At 31.4% G+C, this 14,683-nt stretch overlaps 4 protein-coding genes across 4 annotated transcripts; 2 read left to right on the plus strand and 2 right to left on the minus strand.

The window, feature by feature from the left end:
- Positions 1-3,146: 3,146 nt before the first annotated feature.
- On the plus strand, positions 3,147-3,469 carry Tsp_00697 (hypothetical protein). Its single transcript, XM_003376434.1, has 2 exons — positions 3,147-3,179; positions 3,383-3,469. The coding sequence occupies exons 1-2, from the start codon at positions 3,147-3,149 to the stop codon at positions 3,467-3,469; spliced, it is 120 nt and encodes a 39-aa protein (XP_003376482.1).
- Positions 3,470-4,500: 1,031 nt separating this feature from the next.
- Positions 4,501-5,775, minus strand: Tsp_00696 (uridine phosphorylase 2). The gene is made up of 7 exons (XM_003376435.1): positions 5,742-5,775; positions 5,479-5,594; positions 5,266-5,380; positions 5,142-5,212; positions 4,897-5,032; positions 4,696-4,842; positions 4,501-4,643 (listed from the first exon to the last, which is right to left on the minus strand). Exons 1-7 carry the CDS (start codon positions 5,773-5,775, stop codon positions 4,501-4,503), a joined length of 762 nt encoding a protein of 253 aa, XP_003376483.1.
- A 1,646-nt stretch (positions 5,776-7,421) lies between these two features.
- Tsp_00695 (ATP-dependent RNA helicase DDX19B) lies at positions 7,422-8,873 on the plus strand. The gene is made up of 4 exons (XM_003376436.1): positions 7,422-7,695; positions 7,765-8,265; positions 8,361-8,477; positions 8,827-8,873. Exons 1-4 carry the CDS (start codon positions 7,422-7,424, stop codon positions 8,871-8,873), a joined length of 939 nt encoding a protein of 312 aa, XP_003376484.1.
- Positions 8,874-9,377: 504 nt separating this feature from the next.
- Positions 9,378-14,611, minus strand: Tsp_00694 (MCM2/3/5 family protein). The gene is made up of 18 exons (XM_003376437.1): positions 14,605-14,611; positions 14,470-14,570; positions 14,354-14,390; positions 13,461-13,717; positions 13,146-13,202; positions 12,501-12,626; positions 12,338-12,440; positions 12,183-12,271; positions 12,027-12,129; positions 11,813-11,963; positions 11,573-11,736; positions 11,388-11,465; positions 11,114-11,323; positions 10,716-10,870; positions 10,297-10,607; positions 10,070-10,254; positions 9,830-10,017; positions 9,378-9,713 (listed from the first exon to the last, which is right to left on the minus strand). The coding sequence occupies exons 1-18, from the start codon at positions 14,609-14,611 to the stop codon at positions 9,378-9,380; spliced, it is 2,658 nt and encodes an 885-aa protein (XP_003376485.1).
- Positions 14,612-14,683: the final 72 nt, after the last annotated feature.

Raw genomic sequence — 14,683 nt, forward strand, 5'->3', positions numbered from 1 at the left:
GTTTGTCTGTTTTTTCTTTTTTCTTTGGGGTTTCAAATGTGACATGATAGTTAGTTTATGTGACGCATTTCAACCCTGGAACAGAGCTTTCTTTATCAATGATGTGTAAAAACGAGAAAAAAAGTTGTCCATTGTATTTTCTATTCAACAGAAATGTACAATATGTAGCGTACTCTACTGGCATTTTTTGACTTGCATTATGAATATCCTTTACCGCTTTTTTTGTCTTCTTCTTCTTCTTCATCTCCTTCTCCTGTGCCCATTTTTGCCCAGAAAAATATTTTCATTGCGCCCTCGTCGACGGAGCGGTTGTATATTTTACTTTTTTTTATTTTTAGCTTTTTTGATAGAGAGATATGTTATGTATATATTGAAAGTGCAATTTTATTAATGAGAATAAAAATTTCCACGCCTTCGTTGTCTCGTAGGATTGTTTTGCTGCCACCGAACGAAGTCCATAGGATGACGTCGAGAATAAGCGCAAGTCAGGACGAGCCAGCAAGACAGATGAGATGAGAGCCGAGGGAGGCTTTTCTTGTTTCACTTTTGGAATGTCAAACTACGAGTGCAAAATATGGGCGTGGCGCCCCAATGAACGGCGGCGGCTAAAGCAACAACGAGAAAATGAAAAAAAAAAAAGCAAAATCTGTCTTCTGTTTCACATCAATTTGCATATTTTTTTTCTCTTGCAACGTATTTGCTTTGGCTGAGACAAGTTGGCAGGAGCAGAGGGGAAGAAAATTGTCCCCTGACGTCATTCTATTGTTGCTGGGCTTTTTCGTTGTTTTCATTCAAAACAGCGTGCAGAGATGACGAAGACGATTAGCTGAAGAGGGGGGAAGAAAGCGATTGGATTTTAGCCGGCGGCTGTATTTTCTATCTATTCTCAATTTCTTTTCTGCATCACTTGTTATTTTCCTCATGCACGGAACAAATGGCTTGTGCGTGCGTGCGTGCGTGCGTGCGTGTTGATTATTCAATGAACAGCAGCTGCTGCATTAATCATTCGACTTGCATACTTCTATTCTTACGTCCGTCTATACATCTATCCTCTCCATACAGATGTACAAATGCGTGCGTGTGCTGTTCGTGTGCGTTTGCACTTCATGCTTTTTCTTTGTTTTTACTAATATCATAGTTGGGAAAATATGAAAATTCCTTCATCAACTTTTTCAAATCCATTGTTTAAATATAAAATTAGCGTAGCTTTCGATGTGCGTCTTTGCCGCTTTTCTCATGCTGAATTATCGTCGTTCATTCATTAACCAACGTGATCAGTATGCGTGAAATGAGACCAAATTTTACAGCGTCATCCGAATTTCACGCTTTCTGCTTTGATATAATCGTATATTCTGACTTCAAGCAATAAAAGCTGAATGAATGAACAATCAGATGATGGAAACCAAAAAAAATTAATGAATTAAATTGATGAAAAATTTGAAAAAATTCATTCACACTGCAAGCTAGCTTTCATTAACTTTTCCGCTGCTTATCAATCAGTGCTTTCAATTGACGAACGTCGTCTACCCCGAAGCCTGACGTCCGGCTAACGTGTTGCTAACAAATTTGAAATGTGAAACTGCCTAATGATGACTGTTGTTGGAAATATGTGTGTGTTTTGTTGAAAAGAATTCATGCACAACAACATCCATCCATACACTTCACTTGAGCAGTGTATCGACAACGAATAAAACAATATCCTCACCAGTGTAAGAAATAAGGTAAAATAAGAAGCCAAGAAGTCTTTGGACTTTTATTTATGAAAAATATTTCCCAATATCTGAATCGGTTTTATTATTTCTTTTTTCATTTTACATCACCAAAAAAATTTATTGACGATGCAAAGAGGAAACGCTGGACAGAAAGAAACTGATCAAAAGTGTGGTTTGAGTGTTGGTTGAAATTGAACGCATTGCATTCATAATTTTGCCGTTGCCGCGATTTGCATTAATTTCAGTGCTGAAATAAATACCAGATTGGAAAAGACGAGCAACATTTTGGTCGCAAAGAATGCTCGCATGCATGGATGGATAATTAAAATTATTGAACAGAAACAAGAAAATAATTGAGAAAGGGAGAAATTGATTTATTTGCATTAGTCATAAAATAAAATAACAATAAAATTAGTCATCACTTTGCATTAATGAATTGTTGCAATTTTTACCGCATTGAAATACAAAAAGTGCGAGAGTGTTCAGTTCAATTTAGTAGTAGATTTGTTTGATTGAATTATTAATTTACATGAGCCATTCGTTGTGTTTACAGATATTAGATCATCTGCATCATTTATGGTGAAAAAGAGAAATTATGGATCCAAAATTAGGCATCTTTTTGAAAACTTTCAGTATCATCGTAAAAGTTTAAAATACCTTTAAAATTTCATTTACTCTGATGCACATTTATTGATAAATTGTTCATTATTATGGTTTTCATCTTCACAGTGAAAAATGTTTGTAGCATCTTATTTTCAAGTAATTTTCAAATTGAAAATAAAGTACATAAATTATTTTTTTTGATACATTTATCAAAATAAATTGTACTGTTTTGGTTCGATAATTAATTTCAATAATTTAATATTTAATTTTTAGTTACAGTACAGTACTGTTTGTAAAAAATCAGGATTAAAACAGACAATTACAATTCATATTATAAATTGCGTAGGATATTTAAATTTTGAATAGCATTTTTAATTTTGAAATTTTATAAAATTAAGCTACCTGAAAATTATATATATATATATATGTATGTATGTATTAACAGTGTGTACGTTGAATATTCATGAGAAGCAGTTTCTAGCAATTTGCTGCCGTAAAAAGTATTTCAAGAAAAAAAATTAACAGATTCAAGAAATAAAACTGACTTTTGGTGAACTGAATATTTGTTGCTATTAGTTTAGAGTATTAATCAACTTCACCTGTGACACAGTTGTCAAACTGCCACTCCGTGTGTAAACTAATTAGAACATTAGCATGCAATAATCATCAGCTGTCAGAAAAGTTGATCTATGGGCTGTTGTGAAACAGCTGTTTGCGTCTAGACAAGTCCATTATTGAAAGTATCAACAATATGATGTTGGTCAATTGCCAAAAGTATATGTGATTACTGCTTGTTTTTTTAGCTTGTATGAAGCTTTTTTCAGCTAAGAAATGAAGTTTCTGCTAAGATCTCCGGTAATGCATGTAAGCCTGATGAAAAGAATAAGAGAGCAGTGCTTTTTACGCTCTCTGTCTTGGTCTGTTACCACTATTAACTAGCATAATCAAAAACTAGATTTCAGTGATACTTAATTTTCATTTCATTGTTTTGAAAATAAGCTTCATAAAAGCAATCTTTAATTGGAGTTTATTTTTTAAATTTATTCCATTTATATTCCACTTTAAAGGTGATCATAAAGTACAAAATTTGCAACAATTTCAATCCTGCAAGCAATCTGTGTATGGATAAATCGCCATCTCTGTATACAGTTTGAGAACTATTAAGAAGATTCAAAATAAAAAACAAGCAAAACTCACGAAGAAGATATAATGCAAAAAATAAACTCTCAATACATTAATTAAAGTGTATCCAGGACTTGTGAGCAAATAAAACTTGAATTTTGATGCCATTCAAAATACACGCGTTGGAAGTGACACGGGAAAAGCTCCTGATTTTATGTAAACTATAACCGCAGTTGAAGTGCTGCTACAGGGACATGTCTAGGCAACAGCCGATGCACTCACTATATCTTACTGGATTTGTAAAAACAGTTGCAGTAGTGAAAATTGTTAGCTTCTGAAGGTTGAGTTTGGTCATTGGTCAGTCAAAATCAAGAACCTGAGACGAGGGTGGAGACTTCTATCTCTCAAAGGTTTGTGATAATACTAATTTAATAATTGTCCCAGTACAAGCCTGAAAACACCTGAAATCCCTGAAATTCATAAATCATAAATAGTCAGCTTTTAGTTAATAGAAATACATAGTTATAGTAAGATATTTATTTATCTGTTTATGTGAGCCAGTATGAAATTCACATTCCAGCTAGATGCACTCGTTGTCATTTCGAGAACAGGTGGATTATATTTGCAAACAGCAACTGTCAAGAAAATTATGAATGTAAAGTAGCATATCATAATGAAATTAATAAATAGAATCAAAAAAGCAGCTTTATAATAAATATTTTACTTTTTCAAACCGCTTCAACTAGATGTAATTTGCTAATTTCTGTTTCATTCTTTCATTTTTTATCTTCTGTTTTTAATTGCTCCATTCAGGTTTGTTTTCTTTCCGTGAGATACGACAAATAATATTTTCATCACATCTGGGCAATTTTTTTACTAAAATAAATGATTTGTGGAACACAGTTGGTATTACTTTTCGTAATTATAATTTGACTAAAAATTTGCATCTGCAGCAATGTTATTGAATGATATACTATTAATTTTTCACTAATGTAAAACATGGCAAATAAAACTTCCTTTTTTCTTGTGTAATAGCGAGATTTTTCATAATTTAAAGAAAACTTTAGTCGCTAATTTGAAAATATTCTTTTTCAATGTAACGTGATATTATTTCAACTGGTCTTTTTTCCCATTCGGAAAATGGATCATTAGGATTCAGTACATCGCCTTCCAATCGGTCCAGCAATGTGACGCATATAACTGCAGCTACAAGTTAAGAAAGTTAAAATTAAAAGATTTTTTTTCCTTAGATATATACCTTTAATTCCGGCTCGACAGCAAAACGCTGCAAAGCAAGAAGATTCCATTTCAATGTTTTTAACTCCAGAATTGTATGCCTTGTTTAAAAAATTTAGTTTTTCTTCAAATGTAAAATCACACAAAGCACCATCAACACGAGCTTGCTCTATGATATCAAATATTTGTAGAATTATATATTCTTTACAACGATTTTTACTACCTTCATAAAAGTCATTTACAGAAAGCGTTTTTCCAATCACAGCAGCGTACTTCAATTCTTCAGCAATGCTAAGCAACTTACTACCTAGAGTTTTATTCAACTTTGTCGGCTTCAGATGAATGTTTCCCAAAATGTGCTACAATAATGTCACTTTGAATAAATGTAATTTCAATTTAAAAATGCAATATTTTTCAGCAGTTGAGTTTGCAAAATTTTTACAAAGCTCTTTCTCACGAAACGCATACCATCTCGTAATGTTCTTCAAGCAAACCATTAACTACACTGTCACTAATTACAACGGTTCCTTTAGCTAAACCTAAAAATCAAGGATGTAATAAATTTTGAAAAAAATTACTAGCATCAATTTACCAAGACCACCACAAGTTCCAATACGAATTATTATTACATCCATGCAGTTGGCCAGTTTTAGCAGTTTTAAAAGTTCATTAAGCATGATAGAAACTGAACCTTGACCCACACCATGCTAAGAAAATTGCTTTGAAAAATATTACTTTTAAATAAACAAAGCAGTATGCTTTTTGATATTTTAAAAATAAATTACAACAGAACAATACCGCTTACATTTACGCATAAAACAGGGCCAACTTTGAACATGACATAACGATCTGATTTGCAAAGATTTTCTGGCATAAATCCATACGGCTTGTTAATTGGAAACCTATCAGCCAGATGCCTCGCTAAATTTACAATTCTCTTTTGTGAACCACCACAACAGACATACTAGTGTTGTAACTTTGAGAAAGAGTAATTCACAAAAAATACAAAATATCTCACTTTGATATCTTGAAAAATTTTGCAAAAATCAAAAGTTTCAGTCGAAATACCAAAATGAAAAAGTTTTGTCGAAACAGCAGACATGGCACATAAAATTTTTAAAATGTTCAGTCCTGTAGAATAATTTATATAATTTTCAGCTTTCAGGTTTTGGTGATGTGAATCGAATTTGAAAAGCCAAAAAAACATTGCGATTTGAAAAACATCAAAAAATTGAAATTTACGCCATATCATTCAGGCATAATTGAATGCAATTTGACATTTACTGCTATTATATAAAAAACGTAAATAATGTCTCTTTCATTTTGCAGTGACACACTATCATTTCAGTTTTTTTTAAACAGTAGTTCAGTAATATTGTAAATGTGAACTTTTAAGTGCTGTTAAGTAATAAAGTGTTTCATTTTAAAATAGACTTTTTTTGTCATCTCCTGTCATGTCTCGTGAAAAACAGAAGATGTCATCTCGTAAATTTTTACCAAAAAATGGATTAATACATTATATTCCTTCCTTTCCCTAGTTTGATAAAAAATTTAATAAATAAAAAAACCGAATAACTTTTAATTCAAACAGCTGATGCTGAAATTGACAGTTTGATAACATGACGTTTTGATAGGCCAGTTAAACTTTTAAATGACTTGTTGTTATTGTAAATCACTTATCAATATCAAAAGTGAATGAAACACTTCAGCTGAAGAATTTCTTTGATTTGTGGGCACTTTTTATTATTATCAGATTTTAGTAAATTTTTACATTCGACAGATACTATCATTTAGTCATTCTAACGTGAATCATGACTCTGAAATGCGCATTCAGATGTGCATTTATACAGTCAGTCAGAATGAGGTTTGCTTATTTGACTGAAAAGAAGCAAATTAATTTAATTAATTAATTTAAAAAAGCATTTTCAGTTGTATGTATACGCATTGTAATGAATTAAGCACTTTTCCATCTGGAGTAACAGTGCAGTGTGATGCACAGCCATATGTTGAGGACCAACTTTGAGTTAGAACTTTACCATTTATTTTACTATTGAAACCGCATATTTAAACTTATTAGTAAATAAAATATAATAAGTGAATAAATACTAAATGTAAATTATCACATTTCAACAGTGATAATCATTTCAAATTAGGTATGCGCAAAAAATATAAATTTATTTGTTGCGTTGAAAATACAGTATACAAAACATGAAAATCAATTTTCAGACTAATAAATTTTAATGTAAATTCAGTCTAAAGTATTTATGAAAAATTTTTAAGTCATGTAATTTAAATAAATAAATAAAGCGACCATTAAATGCTTTAAATTCATTACTGTTTTCTAACATAAATTACTTTAAAACAATTGCTTTAAAGTTAAACAAGTCCTATTCAATGTGAGTGTTATAGAATAATTTAAAAACTAAAGTTTATTTCAGTTTTTCAGTTGCTGTTGAGCTGTGCAGTTCAATAAGTTTCAACCAGCAGTTTATCAAGTCAAATCTTTTGAACCACCTTACAGTTTCCAGAAGCGACGTCACAAACTAGGTATGAAATGAATTATAAATTAAAAATAGATGCAGTTAAAAACATTTTTTACTTAAAAATTTATTACAAAATATTGAAAAGTATATGATAACATTTTAAATTATTTAATTAAAAAACTGCAAAATACAAATAAGTGTAATGGAAACTTTAATTTTGTTAGTAATTCGAAATGAAAATTGATATTTATCAGATTTAAGAGATATGGGAAAGTTTATGCACATTATTCTGTTCACATTCACGTTGTTTTTGCAATCTGAAGGTGCGCACAAAAATAATTGCGGTTATTATAACTTTCACGCTGTATCTGGCCAGAGAAATGTTTTTTTTACAAACGAAACGATTGAAGATGAATGCATTGCATGGGTTGAATTCGAACCCAAAAATGAATTTGGCAGTCTCAAAGAGTACCACCAGAAAATGAATGATCTGTGCTCAAGTTTGCTACCGGATGGAAAAGCGTATGGCATTCGATTAGGTAAAATTGAAATATCCAATTAAATTAGAATGGATATCAATTGAAATAAAAGTCTGAATTATATTTTAGGGGAACAAAAAAAAGTCATATTAAACATAAATGAGACAACCGAAATGGACGAATCGACTAACATTAAAGCAAACTTCATATCAACCTATGAATTTTTGTTGAATATGTGGGTTTACAGAGAGTTTTCGAGCCTGCACAAAGTTTTTATCCACACTTATGGAACCATTTCATCAGATGTTAATGTTACCATACCAGTGGTTAATCATGTAAGATCAGCGTGCCCACTCTACTTTACAAAAGCAATGAATTTCAAATGCGATGATATCCATAAATTAATAAAGGATTTCAAAATACCAACGCTATACTGTTTCGTAGTGGCTGCTGATACAAAGAAATTCGCTTTTGTAAAATGTCTAAATCTCACGATAAATGCAACTAAAAAACGTCTGCTTATCCCTTGCAAGCATGAAAGTCTATCAATGCGATGCAAAAAGTGGGATTTTAACGCAAAACGATGCAAAAAATGTTCACTCGGATTTACAGGAGACCTATGTGAACAAGGTAAAAATATTCTTTATTATCAAAACAAATATTTCAACGGCATTTTTACGCACTTAAAATTATATTTCACTAAAAATCAGTTAATCGAAATTTAGATATTGATGAATGCATAAATTTAAAAATTCGTCGCGAAAGCGGAAGGTGCATAAATCACAAAGGTGGATATACTTCCATTTGCAATCCAGGTTACATCGGAGAATATTGTGAATTAAGTAAGTGATGCTGAAATTGATCTAATTGATAGTTGTTATTAATACTTTAATAAAAAAAAACAATTTGATTTAGTCGACTACTGTGCGTCAAACCCGTGCCCAACGAATTCAACATGCAAAAATAGTCTGAATTCGTACAGTTGCGTTTGTTCTGAAAAATATGTTGGAAATCAATGTTTGCTCGGTAATTTATAATAAGTTGAACAATGAACCATCAAAATACATCACGTAACTATTTTTAGATACTGAAAGCAAGGCGGCGACAATTTTCCATTTATTCATTGTAATTGGTATGACCCTTCTTATTCCCCTAACATTCTCCATAATAGCTTTGTTTTATTGGTTACAGGTAAGACTTATATCGCTGATTTTTTTCAAATAATTCTATACTTTTAATTTTCTGATAAATGTGCAAAAAACATAAAAGTTTATTTATTATTTTACATGTTTATCTGCAGGGATTAGTTTCAGAATTATACAAATATACCATTATTATACTTATACATTTTAACTTTTGTTTAGGGAAAAAAATATGATCTGATAGAATTTCTTCCCGTTAATCGCCAACTGTGAAGAAATATTTTAAAAGAACATTCAACGACTTTCAAATGCAAAATATTCACTGAACATTTAAACTTCATTATTATTTTCCTATTCTGTTGTACATGTATTTTTGTAACTGTTTACTTAATAAAAACCAAATTAAAAATTAACAAATAATTACTGGTGTACAAAAACTTTTCCATACCGTAAATCAAATACCAAGCAAGTGATTGGAAGAGACTTCAAATGCTCAAACAATCTGATTGGATAACACAGTAAAGAATAGTTGCTCAAACATGCTGCTTAAAGTTATAAAACAAAATTGTAAGAAAATAAAATAATAAACACAAGTGGAGTTTATTCATCAGAAAATTTGAACTGGTTAAATATTGCTTTAAATTCTTCGTCACATTTGCCTTTTTCGAGAATGCTGTCCAAATTGTACGAATTATTATCATCCTTTTTAGCAAACTGACTTTCAGTTTCAGTCCAATTTATGCTGCTGGCATCAGAATTATCGTCAAAAGAGATGGTGGGGTCGTGATGCAATTGGTCTCCACTAATTTTGCACGAGGACTGAGTTTTGCCCCAATCAAATGCTACATTAGCAGGATTTGTCGAAGAAGAACAGCACGACTGGAATTGATTGCCTTCAGCAGAATCACAATTGTCTCTTTTCACTTCGGACACCACCTCAGAAGTGCATTGTTCAAATTTGAAAGATTGTTTGCTGTCCTCAAGCGTAGAAAACAGCAAAATTAAAATTAAAAAAATCTAATCTAAAAACACAATTAATTGTTGATACTCACCTTCGGCGTTGAGATTTCCGAATTGGTATTCATTTTAATGTTCCAATCACCTTTGCTATCCCCACTATTCAACTGCCCATCAAGTCCTAACACTTCTAACATTAACATTTCAAATTGCTTGTAATCAGCCTCTGGATCAGATGGAAATACTGACTGCAAAGGATCCGGCGTTACCAGTAAAGATAAATCTGCATATATTTCAAATAATTTCTTAAATGATGAATCAAAAACAAACAAAACCTTTCAAAGTAAGCTCAATAAAAATGGTCGCCATCAAAGCATCTTGAACAGTGACAATATCACGAAACATCAGACGAGCGTGAGCTTGAGCCAGACGAATTAAGCTGTCCAACATACGAACTGTTGTCAACCCTTCTTCTCTGTTCACGTTCGAACGTTGCTTCATAAAATATTGAGTCAGAACTCTTCAAGAAAAAAAACAACAATGAACAAACAAATAGACACACATGCATGGATAATCGAACTTTTCAGCCCCTTCTGATATCGATGGTTCAATGGATTTGACCACTTTGATGTAAGTTTTGATTTTATCAAAAGTCCAAAACAACGAAGATCCACTTGCATTGCTGCTATCCACAGAAGATTGACGAAATGAAGCAGATGCCGAAGCGACCTGCTCATAAAGAAGATGAGCACATATTTTCGGACACCACTCTTTGTCTGACGACTGTCGCAAATACAGTATCACATCAAACCGACTCATCAACGGAGAACTCAAATTGCAATCTACAGTTGCACTTCGAGAACCAACAGTTTCCTTGAAAAGAAAAAAAACCAACTTACCCATTCGAAATAATTGTGTTGCAATGAAAAAATAAATGTTAATTTTCTTTGAACAAGCATCAAAAACCTCTGCTCAACGTACTTGAAAATTGCAAGCAGCAATTACGGAACATTTGCAATTCAATTTTGTCACTAATCCAGCTTTAGCTACGCTAACGGTCTGCTGTTCCATCGCTTCGCGAATAGCATCCTTCTCTGCTTCTCTCATTGTACTAAATTCATCGATGCAACAAATTCCTGCAAATGCAAAAAGGGAATAAATGAATTTCAAGAAATATCTTCATGTGAAAAGAAAACCATCTTTTTTTCAACTTTTTCGTAATTTTGTGAATCGAATAAAACACAATCATTACATACAGAAAAAATTAATGTTAATTACCATAAGGGACTTATTTCAAAAGCCAGTTTTTATAATAATTAATATATTGCATAGTTAATATTTTACTTTATATTTTTAGAACGTTCTGCTCTTTTACTTACCACCATCAGCCAACGGCAATGCACCAGCTTCTAACTGCCAATCACCTTCTTCTTTAACCGCAGAACAAGTAAGCCCAGCATTTGTAGTTCCAATTCCTGTAGTGTAAACTGAATTTGAAGCCAATTTAGCGGCATATTTCAAAAATTGGGATTTTCCCGTTCCTGGATCACCAATCAGCAACAAATGGCAATCACCCCTGAGCATTGTACCTAAATTAAGAAAAAAAAATTTTTTAATGAAATGAATTTACAATTCAAAATTAAACAAAAATACCAGATTCACTTCGACGAGATACGCCTCCAATAATGACCAGCAATACGGCCAATTTTACCAAATACATCTGGTACATACCTGGACAAAAGTTTGACAAAATTACATTGCGTCCAACAATTGGAGTTTGCTCATAATTGGACCAAAATTCTTTAAATTCTTCAATCTGAAATAAAGCGATTTTTGACGGGCAACAATCTGTGAAACAAATATTATTATTATTACAACATCATGGGCCATTTCTAAATTTTGACTTTTGGGAGCGGATGCAACATGAGTTGCACGTAGGACAATTTGAAAACGCGGTTCTTGAAGCTTTTTCAGTGGCTGACAACGCCGGCACAAAATTCCTCTATAAATTACAAATTTCCAAATAACAATAAAAGAAAAAAAATATATATGTATAATTTAACTTGAATTTTACTAACGTTATTAAAACTACTTCTCCCAGACGACAAGAATCGACAAGTTCCTCTTCAAGAGCAACAACCACTGATTCATTGAGAGGACCAGAATTGGCAAGATTGCTCACATCGTGCAGTTTCACTTCCTGGTATCGACGACAAAATGTTATTGGTGCTAAAAAATTATCATTAAAAAAATTCAAATTTCCACAAATGCAATTATTGTCTGCTCAGTTACGCGAGCCAGCTGTAATGATATCTTCAAATTTTGTGGAACCACAACCAACTGGTGATGGACAGCTCTTCGGATTTGTTAATCTGTAACACTGATCAAAACTAGCCTAAAATAGTTCAAAGTTTCAATTTTTTTAATTTTTAAATAAAACATGCATACATCATAAAAGAATTTATAACCACAACGTCGGCATTTCATTTCTTTACGAGTCTGAATCAGACGCAGTTGTGAAACTTTTGTAATGGCTCCTAAAATCAAACAAACAAAAGCTAAATATGCTATATTTAAAAAATGGCTTCACAACGCAGATATACCTTTCAGTGTAATTAAACAGCCTAGGAGAGAATCCATTTCACTCTTCTGACGATGAAAAGGAGCATTCGACTGATGTGCCATTAGTCGAAAATGAACCGCTTCCTTGAATAGAATAAACTCAGAGAAAGGTATCAAATACATATATAAGAATAAATTTTAAACCTTCGCCACTTTTGTTTTCGCCATTTGCATCAAAATTGAATCGAGAGCTTTTCGAAAATACAAAATAGCCAAATTTGATTTACGCCAAACAATGTCGTGGACAAGCTTTGTCCTTGAGCAGAATATCTCAACACTAAATTACATATTCATTTACAATACTATCAATAATGTCCAAATAAAAATTACTCAATGTAAAATGTAACCATCTTCTTCTTTCCAGGGTCTTGACTGATTATCTGTTCAAGTTCGTTAAAGCAGTACTCCAGCAAGTGTAATTTACAATAGGCTTAATAACATATTTTATGATGAAAAATTAAAAAGTAAAGCCCACATATTAAATAAATTTCGTTTAAAGCAACGCATTAATAAGAGTACAGCATGAGAATAAAAACTGTCAAATAATGCATATTTAAATTCAGTTTTTGTTAGATACAATATTTCGCAATAATCTATTAATAAGAACAACACTTCTCAGTCTATTCTACTGTAATCTAATCTAATCACTCCGTTCATCAATGACTATTCAAGCACAGTTTTATTGATTACAGCACAATTTTTCCAAACTGTAATGCAACCTTAGGTAATTATCTGTGTGTCAAAAATTGAAATTATACATAATTTCATCTGCTCCAGCTATTTAAAAACCTTGAAACTCATAAATGAATCATTATAAAACCCAATGTCCCAATCAATCCAGTATGTCTTTAAATTATGTAAAATTGAATTAAAACAAAAAATATTTCTTTACCAATAAAAATATCAGCAAGGTGTTCTTCTGCTATTGACATGATTGACTGCTTTTTAGTTGTTCGACATTTAAAATTTTACCAAAGAATGCACAAATAAAAAAACAATAAAAGACAACACAGTTAAACAGCCTATTCAATCTTGTGCACGCACTTATGAAAATCTTCATAAAGTTTCTTTTCCTAAATATAAATATTAACAATACAAATACACACGTTTACCAGTTACGTCTTCGCTCAATTCATCTGGTGATATTTCCATCGACACTATTGCACTTCCATTCACTAAGTACACTTTCATATGTTCATTTGAAACATCACTGTGATTCACAAGTACAAACGAAAAAGTAATTGGATCAACAGACTGTACAATGCCAGTATATGTATGGTTTTCCTTCGCTACTAATTTCACCTTCTTGCCAATAATATTAGATATATCATCCGGTGACAACTCAATCATAGATATAAATCCTAAAATACATAATTTAAAATTATTGTTATGTATTTAAATTATCAAATATGAACAATCTCAAATTAATTTCAAACATAAATTAATTATCATCAGGAATTAAAAGTTTTTACTCTGTAAATATGGTTAGTGAATTTAAATGAATTCAGAATTAAAGTGTTCCATAAAAGAACATACGTATCGGATAAATAAACTTATTTATTGATTACAGTAAGAAGAAAAAATAATGCAAGTGTAAATTCAAAATGCATTACAGAATTTTGATTTGCAATAAAAACAGATAAATGCTGCAAAACTTTTAATTTTTAATAACATATTTTTTCAATTTATTTGTAGAAGCATTATATTAACACGTTTGTTAAAATAAGAAAATTAATTTGCAGCAATAAAAAAACTACATACAAACAAGCTCATATTAGTTTTTGCGTTTTACTGAAAAATTAAAAAATTGGCTATAAACTCTAGCTTTAGTACTTCTTTCAGTATTATATGCAATTACATTTCATATTTTACTTTTCCATGAGCGTTTTTCAAGCTATGACAAACAGTAAAGACCATTTTGCTTAATCATGTCTCTATATAGCATATGATATAATTAAACAATTAAATCTTCTACAATAATGATTTTACTTTATCACTTTGAAAACACCATTCACAGAGTGTAACTGCGCAACACTGAAAACTCTACTTTGGAAAGCAGTAACTCAACGTTGGGTATTACACAACAACTATAAGATTATACTTCACGCATTACCTTTTCAATTCTCTGTCGTAATCCTGATGCTTCATCAAAATATTTACAAAATCGTATGCTAAAATTTTTATTGTGCACAATCTTCTGCATTTCATTTAAAACTACAAAGTAAAACAAAAACAAAACATTTTACACCTGCCATGAATAAACATGACTGAGAACAAAATTTTTATAGGTTCAGATACCTAAAGCCAACCAGTAAAACAAATTTTCA

This window comes from Trichinella spiralis (assembly GCF_000181795.1).
Source record: "Trichinella spiralis strain ISS 195 chromosome Unknown Scfld4, whole genome shotgun sequence".
Taxonomy (NCBI): domain Eukaryota; kingdom Metazoa; phylum Nematoda; class Enoplea; order Trichinellida; family Trichinellidae; genus Trichinella; species Trichinella spiralis.